Source organism: Corvus brachyrhynchos, unplaced genomic scaffold, assembly GCF_000691975.1.
Source record: "Corvus brachyrhynchos isolate BGI_N302 unplaced genomic scaffold, ASM69197v1 scaffold150, whole genome shotgun sequence".
NCBI lineage: Eukaryota > Metazoa > Chordata > Aves > Passeriformes > Corvidae > Corvus > Corvus brachyrhynchos.
The window spans coordinates 3,042,099-3,050,697 of NW_008236162.1; the positions used below are offsets into that span (position 1 = coordinate 3,042,099).

The 8,599-nt window shown below is 44.1% G+C and overlaps 2 protein-coding genes across 2 annotated transcripts in view; both read right to left on the reverse strand.

Moving 5' to 3' along the window:
- Positions 1-1,648, reverse strand: part of PLPP5 (phospholipid phosphatase 5) — a 9,403-nt gene extending 7,755 nt beyond the window's left edge. The window contains exon 1 of the mRNA XM_017732016.1: positions 1,561-1,648. The gene's annotated coding sequence lies outside the window, so the exon portion shown is untranslated. The remainder of the gene's footprint in view (positions 1-1,560) is intronic.
- The window catches only part of WHSC1L1 (Wolf-Hirschhorn syndrome candidate 1-like 1), a 27,133-nt gene continuing 19,221 nt past the window's right edge, over positions 688-8,599 (reverse strand). The window contains 9 exon segments of the mRNA XM_008632604.2: positions 688-2,360; positions 3,122-3,326; positions 3,642-3,748; positions 4,012-4,153; positions 4,252-4,368; positions 4,928-5,197; positions 5,647-5,759; positions 6,211-6,413; positions 6,974-7,130. Coding sequence (XP_008630826.1) covers positions 2,119-2,360; positions 3,122-3,326; positions 3,642-3,748; positions 4,012-4,153; positions 4,252-4,368; positions 4,928-5,197; positions 5,647-5,759; positions 6,211-6,413; positions 6,974-7,130 — 1,556 coding nt within the window. The 3' untranslated portion in view covers positions 688-2,118.

The window sequence follows — 8,599 nt, forward strand, 5'->3', positions numbered from 1 at the left end:
TATATATATATATAAAAAATATATCAGCTGGTATCTGCAATATCAGAATGCTTTGACTTCCCAAGAGAAAATCACTGAACATTATCCAGCCTAATAAATCATGTAAAGTGAACACCTCAGGCCCTACAGATGTGGTAGCAAGAGCTGTGTTTGGAATTTCTGAGAAGGTTAAACATCCTCAATAAGAGCTTAAAAAGAGACATTTCTCACACAAAACCTTAAGAAAAATAAAATCCTTTTTGTAATTTTTTTTTTCTTTAAAAATACCAAAATCCAGCAGTGCTTTCCAGCAGGGTTAGTGTCGGACCCTCACTGGAGCACGGCCCACAGCAGGAAGTGCTTTAGGAATCCCAAGAGCTGCTGCCCCAGCACTGCCCCAACACCTGTGGGTTCTGTCACCCCAGGGAGGTGTGGGTAGGGGCTCTGGGCCGAGTCCACGGCACAGCAGCTGTAGTGTATCTATCACTCTATCATTGCACACACACAAAAACCTCCCCCTGTACATAAATTTGAGGATGAGAAGGACACCAGGCAGAGGCAAGACACGCTCTAAATTCCACATAGACCTTTTCAGCCTATTTTCTTGATCTGAGAAGTCTCCGTGCTCCCGTAGGTTTGTGTAAGCAGTTTTACAGAGACAAGGTTCTTAATTCTTCAATTCAGCCAGATGCCAGCAACACTAGATTATTTTCAGTACCCCCGAGCAAAGGCTGGCAGGGAGTAGCTATTATCAGCACACAAGTCAGAAGTACTCGCTGTACCAGAGCGGGGGGGGACACACAGTGCTTGGTGAGATCGTGGGCTGGGGGGGAAGAGTCACCAAAACTAGTTCCAGCCTGGGGACACCAGTGCCCCATGGCTCCTTGCACAAAAGAATGGGGGATAGGTTTTCTAAAGAAAGTCTGGAGCAAGAGCCAACCTAAGCCACTTCGAAAGTCTCACTGAAGGAGTTTGTCTCTCTGATTAACAGAGGAAATCCAAGAGAGAACCATCTCCTGAGGCTTCAGCTGGCTGCTGGGATATGGCCCCTTACCCAGACACAAAATACCCTGTTCATTGAGGAAGTGCTGAGATGTTCCTCAGCTCCATTGACAATGAAGATTAAAGTCAGAAGATCTCTCTCAACAAAAAAATCTTAACATCCCATCAAAACCAACACACACGGGTCAGGTCCCTCATGTGCCCAAGTCTCCCTGAAGCCAAGGGGAGCCTGAGAAGGCAGGACTGAAGAATCACACTCAGTAACTGCCACCAAACCAGCACAGATGTGGCAGATGACCTCACTGGCAGGACTGACTTCAGCTCTGACTGAGGCTGGGAGCCTCACCTGCCTGGGAAGGGCTTCCAGAATAGGTGGGATAAAGAAATGACCACTGTGCAATTAAACTCTGAATTTCCACCTGTGTGCAAACACCCAAGACAGCTCTGGAGCAAGGAACCACCATTTCTTCCCCACTACCAGACCTTGTGCTACGAGCACTCCCCAGAAGTCACACACCTGATTTCTCACAGGAAAAGCTTCACAAAAATATTTGTAAGTAAACATGAGAGACAACCTACCTTCTCCAATGCCTTTAACAATAAGTACTGGAACAGAGGCATTTCAGAGTCACCTGGTCTGACACCCACACCTGTCTGTTTGGCATCTCAGTGTTACAGAGGAGAGAAGCTTTGCTCTTTCCATAAACTAGACACAAAAGTTACGTTGGCTTCGCTGTTTTGTTTTTAAAGACACGTTGACTGATCAAAGCCAGATCTTCAACACCCTTTCAAAATTAAATAAATAAATATGTGGCTATGCTTTGCTTTCTACACTCAAAGAACATTATTTTAAACAGAATATTCTTTTCACTGTCAAAAGGTTTACGGTTTTCTTCAAAGGCCAAGATGTTCCTGGTTTCCAACAGTAAGAGCTGCTGTAGCACATTCAAGGGTAAAAGAAAGACCAAACAATAAAAACCAAACACCACTGCCTGGTCCTTCTCACTCGGGTCAATGGTCCCGTTCCAGCTCACACGCGACAGTTCCGAGGACAAAGCCGAGTGTGGCATCACAATCTCTCTGAGTTCATCGCCTGCTGCCCCTCTTCTCCCCTCCCGCGTTTGTTTTTAACCAAATTCACTCCTTTGCCTCTTCCACAGCATTCTGTGCTTCCAATTTGCACTTGATCTTGCTCCAGTACTCGGGTGCCACGGGAGATTTGGGGTCATGTGCGGAGCAGCAGAGGCGGCTGTCCAGCGCCGACGGCACCAGGGCTCCCTTCTCGTGATCCTTACAGAAGGAATGGGGGCAAAACTCACAGAAGGAAACGGCAGGATTGCTACAGATGTCGCACTGATGCCATGGACATTCCCACTTTCCTGAGGATGGGAGGAGAGAGAGAAAGGAAGCTGGAATTAGTGCACTTCGGAGACAGCACCAGCCTTTAACCCTCACTCCGTGTTGGAATTGCTCAGATGAATGCAAAGAAAGTTCAGAAAAATCAGCCCTTACTTCTGCTTCTCATGTACAAGAATCTGACTGAACACAGTTCTATTCTGCATTTTTTTAGGCCTCTCTTGGCCCAGAACATTACTGCATGCAAAATCAGAGCCTAAAATGGTCAGATCTACCCCTTTGGGCATCAAGGCACTGAATGTCCTAGCAAGACTGAGGTTTTTTCCCACCTTTTCCTGATTTGTGAGCATCTCACATTGCCCTGGACACTGTGCTCCTCAGAGGGTACCTCCAAAGGAAGTTTCAGGTCAGCCCTACACATTCTGCTGGCTTTGCCAGTTTGAACTGTCATCTGACTTGTGCTAGGATACCAAGATGATGCTCATGTTTCAATCAAAATAAGAGGAAGTTTGATTCAAGGAGAGGAACAAGAATAACATTAAAAACTATGACAAAGCCTCTGCCCACTGGTTCTGTTTAGCAACAGCCACATGATATACTGCTAAAAGTGAGTGGTATTGCAAAAGCAAATTTGGTGCACTTAGTGCAAATGAACATTGCATTTAATGCATTTAATGTAAATGAACACTGTATTCTATGTACATGCATGCTGCATTTCAGCTCCAACGCTATTTTACAGCAGGAAGGAAAAGTTGAGCAGGAGGAGCCATGTGACTGCTCTTACCAAAAGGTGGTTGAGTCAGGTTAAGGCATAGGAGGTGGTATGCTTTGGGACAGTCCTTCTTATCACACATGACCAGCTCTCCCCCATCTCCACACTGGAAACAGTTATCTTCATGCATCTGCTTCTGTTCCGTTTTTATTTTCCGTTTCTTCTGCTTTAATTTTGCATTTTTCACCTTCTCTTCATTTGCTGTTGCAAATGCTGTCTAAGAAGGAGAAAATCACAACACAGAGTCACTTATAAACCCCTGGCACTAAAATCAATTTTGGGTTATTATTTGCATGAACTTTTCTTAAACGAGATCCATTTAAAATAGTTTTTAAGCTCTAAAAGCCAGAAATGCTCATTCAGGTGTTTCCCACCAGATACAACAGCATGGCAGGGCACACTTATCAAATCTTTTAGAGACTTTCAAGGGTAAAAGGTATTAGATAGGATAAAGAGGGAAATAAATCAAACCCCTCTTTGCCCTACAAAATTTCTGGATTTGGGAGGAGAAGCTTCAGTTTCATCCACGTACCTTCGGACGCACACCCAGGAAGCCGCTGCAGTTTTCTGCTCCGCAGTGACACTCAGTCCTGCCATTGCCCAGGCAATCCAGATTGTAATTGAATGTTAACTCCATTCCTAAAATTTAAAGAAAAACAATTCACCCAGATGGACACTGAGGGAAGACAGGCCTGTGACAATGACACTTCACCAGCATTTGTTACCATAAGACCCCTGCTAAAACTGGAACCTTAAGTATCATCTCCACTCCAGTGAATGACAAAGTTCCTAAACACTTCACTGGTATTAATAACTTCAAAGACAAAAAAACGTGATTCCAAGTGAGGATCTTGGCCATTGCAAGACAAAAGCAAACATGCCAAATAGTGCCATCCTTTTACCTGCAGGAATGTCACAAAGAGCAAACAGTCCAACTCTAATGTCACCATTCACTGTCCACTTCTGTGTTTCACAGTTTGGATTACAACTATGGTTCATAAAACGAGAGTAGTTCCCCTTTGGGCCAGCATCTATTATTCGGTCCTTCAAAGAAAAAGACAAAGATGTGTTTAGTACTTACAAAGCAAAAAGGTTTCCTGGTGATCAGTGACATTTGCTATCAAACAGGACATAATATTCACCTTGGTTACAGTTAGCATATAAAAATTGGTGACACTGTTCTCGTGAGCACGTTTGATCCGCAGCCGGCACTCCTCCTCGTCAATCAGCTCCCCAACATATTCATTCACAAATTCACCCTGCAAAGGAAAGGAGAACAAGCATAAGGAATCTATGCATGCTAATCATGATGATAAAGGGAAGCAGCACAGAAAAAAGCATTTCTTATAAAAAAGGCTCTAATCATCACAAAAAGTGTTACACTTTACTGGTCTAGTAGGCACAATGTGAATACCTGCACCACATACTTGCTGTCCAAGCAATAAACCCACGCAGAATAAAAGGCAGCCCTGTTCCTGCATTCAATACACAAGACAGCTGTCAAGTCTGTAAAACCCTTTCAATTTTCCTGCTTTCTTTCAAAGAGGACAAAGTGACAATTTGAAATTTAATAAAATTAATGGCTAAACCCCATGTTTAAAAGCAGTCCTCCAGGCCAATAGTGTTTTCTAAGGAAAACCAGAAGAGCTGGGACGTGACCAACACCTCAATACAGGAGTCACCATTGGGCATTGCTCTGAGCAGCCAGGCAGCTGCTGAGGGGTTAAAACACAATTCATTCACTGGAGGTACAGAGTGCAATGTTTTCACCTAGACCCACCCTGACGGCTGTCACAGCCTTGTCCTGGGTCCCTCTACCTTTTTAATGCTCCTTTTGGTCCTGAGGCCCCACCCGCGGCGCTCCGTTTTGATGATCTCGGCGTCGGGGTAGAGCCTCTTGGTGAAGCATTGGTTCTGGCAGCGCTCCCCGGCTGGGCACACCTGGGGGTGGCACTCGTACTGCAGCATCCTGTTGAGGCACTCCGACTCCAGCCCGCACGGGTTCTCGTCCGACGGCTTGCAGTTACACCGGGGAATCTCGGACAGGTCGGCCACCTGGATCTGAACCTTCCCGATAACCTTGTTGGACTGGGGAACAAAGGGGGAGAACAAAGGATGAAGACAATGCACCGGGAACACAGAGTCAACAACTGACATGAAAAGGCAAAACCAAAAAATATTATTTTATCCTGTGTTTTACCGTACTATACAATAGAACAAGAGATTCGTGAGAAGACCAGCAAAATGATTTGCATGAATTTCTTTAAGCTTCCATTGTTGAAAACCTTGGTGTAAGTACATAACTTACAATCACAAAACAGCTTGGGTTGGAAGGGACCTTAAAGACCATCCAGTCCCAACCCCTTCCATGGGCAGGGACACCTTCCACTAGACCAGGTTGCTCCAATCCCCATCCAACCCATCCTTGAACACTGCCAGGGACTGGGCAGTCACACCTTCTCTAGGCATCCTTACTCATGCACAGGGCAACTTCCTCATACATAGAATGAAAATAAAAAAGAAAGAGGCCAACTCACTTTAATGTGTTTATAGGGTGGAGGTTTCCTTGAATTCCTTTCAATTTCCAATGCCTCTTTGCTTTCTCTTTGTGCTTTCAGTTCCTGGAAACGCTTTGCTGCTTCTTCAAGTGCTGTGCAAAGAATTCAGAACAGAAAGCAATCAGCCCCAGCTGCTGCTAACCAAACATGTACATGTATCTATTTAAATTTATTTTTCTTAAGGCTAGGAACAGAACTCTATTATCAAACAGACAAGCTAAAAATCAGTTATGCAATTTATCATGAATTTATCATCAGGTACTTTCAGCAGGTACCAAGATACTGAACAATGATCCCATGCAGCAGAGCCCAATCTTAACATTTCCCCCGTTTGTGGAAGCACTGAACTGGCCCACAACAACACACAATGAGTAGGCACTTAAACACATTTTTATCTGCAGTCAAGGGATCAACACAATGCTTGGAGTTCACGTGAACACAGAACACTAGTCACATAATATTCCCATGCAGGTTAAGTGGTGATGGAGACACAAACACGTGGAATTTTTGTCATAAACCACTATAAACTTTGTTTGATTTTACCTTTCTTGAAGGTCTTGTTAATACTAGTTTGCCCCTCAGCAAAGCTTTTATCTCCTTCAACATAAGGGAAAACTCTGCCCTGGTGTACCCAATAGTAGTCATGTGAACCAAAGAAAAATACTGGGAAGTCCCCGATATCATGTTTGAGGCCCTGTATGTTGAGAGGCACAGACCTGGGATTGCAGATCTCTGCTGGCCACCACCTGCAGAGTAGGAGAAAAAAGAAGAATATAAGTTCCCTAAACCAGAGCTTCCCAGTTTCCCTAATGGGATTGAGAAATAAAAGCCAGTTTTCCTTTCTTAAGGAAATGAATTCCTTTCTCACGCAGCCAAGGCTCCCGCTGGCAATACCTGGGAAGCTCCATGTAAAACACAAGCAAAGCTCTCACTCCAAATTTTGGAAAAGCCTTCTAAGAATGTCCGTGGCCTGAGAGTGGGTTTCTAGGACCACCTGTGAACACCTTTATTGCTGCAGCTGACTAAAGCAAACACCAGCAAGGACAGCTGGGCTCTGAGCCAGCCCCTCCTTTCCCACATCGTGATCACCCTCTGCAGAGCAAAGGTGTGCGCAATCCAGAGCCCAGCACTGCCTGGGAAAAGCAGGAGCGCTGCATTTCAAGGGTGACATCCGTGCCTGACACCAAGCAGAGGAATTATTGTATTTCTAACTCTTGTTCATGATGATTGAGCTGCTTTATCTTCCTGCAATTCCAGAGTACATGAAAACATCCAAAGCATTAAAACCCCCAAAAGGTGAACTTGCCTGTAATTCCCAAGCTTGACCCAAACGATCTGCTTGTACCGCAGCTTCTTGCCAGCTTTACAGTCATTGCAATTCCAGCATCCCTCAGGCATTTCTATGCTGAGACACTCGGGGTGGAAGGAAGCTGGGCAGGACTCACAGCACAACAGTTTGCCACCTTGAAACAAAGAAGCCCGCCTTGGTTTGTAGAAGCCAGGATTTGCTCCCCCCATGCACAGCAATCAACATTCATTTAAAATCATCCACTCGAGATTCCCACTGCCCCACAGAAAAATGGCAAAAGAAGGGGATCAAGTCAAACTTAACAATGTTGGTTAAAAAGGACTGTGCAGTGCTTAACCTAAGTTGGGACTCTTAACTGTATCAGACAAAAAAGCAGCTGAGGACTTAAACACGAGGTAAGTTGGCAGGAGCAGCACCATTCCCAAGGGAAGCACTGCAGCTGGGAACAGTGCTGCCAGCTTTTAGTTCTTTGGTGATGGCCAAAGCAACCACAAAACTCCGCATTTTTAAAGAATCCTTTTTCAATCAACATTGCTCTGACTGAATCCCCAGCAATCATTAGCGAGCACCAACCCCACAGCCTATAGGTTGATCAATACTTTTCTGCTGCAAGGACAGGAAAAAGAATTGTAGTGTGTTTATGCCACAAAAAGTTTACCAGGATAAGCCCAGTACATAAAGCAGAATGAGACACACATGAGTTGTCCCTATCCCGACAATTCCTGGTGCACAGAGGGAACCTCAGCACTGGGCTTCACATGAATTTCTGAAGTTTACACTTATTTGGGCAAAAGTTGTTTTGGTTGGCTCACATTTTGGACAATCTATTACACGTGGAGAGCCACAGCACAGCTCTAAGCCACCCTCAGCAAAGCAGCTCATATAAGATGACTTGATACATTACACATACTGTAATATTTTATACATGTAGGTATATAAAATATATATATATGTTCTTATATGTGTATCTATATTTAAAAATTAACAAGATTTTGTGTCCCAGATGGAAAATCTGGGAGAGACTTGAGAGTATTCAAACCAATTTTCAATCACAGTATCAAAAGAAGTGTGAATAATCACTTTTCAAACCTTTATCAGAAAATCTTGTCCACCTATAGACTTCCCAGAATATCATTGCATTAATTGATTGTTGCATGTTACAATGAGCATTCCTTAAACAATCCAGTTGCATGACCAACACTGTATTTCCTCTGCTAAAACCAGTAAAATACAGTCATATGGATCCTCCAGAGCTCCCCAAACCCATAATGAAATTTTGAAGTATTTTTTGCAAATGTAATTTCAGAGGAAATACAGACAAATTACTGAAACATTATCCAAGATGAGAAAATGCCAAGAGATGCAAAAATCAAACAAAATCAAACACAAAACTGTCAATGCTAAGCAAGAAAAAACCCAACATTGCTCTCGGGATGCATTAGGCAGATATGGCTCAAGCTAAGCACAGGGCTCAAAATAATTCTTGTTTTCAGGAATTACAGGACTACTGCAAGCCATCGATGTCACAACGCTCAAAGCGACCTAACTTGGGCTGGGCAATGGGGCACCGGCTCTGAACGCTCCTGGGGAACCAAATTTCTGTGGGGAATGAAACATTACATC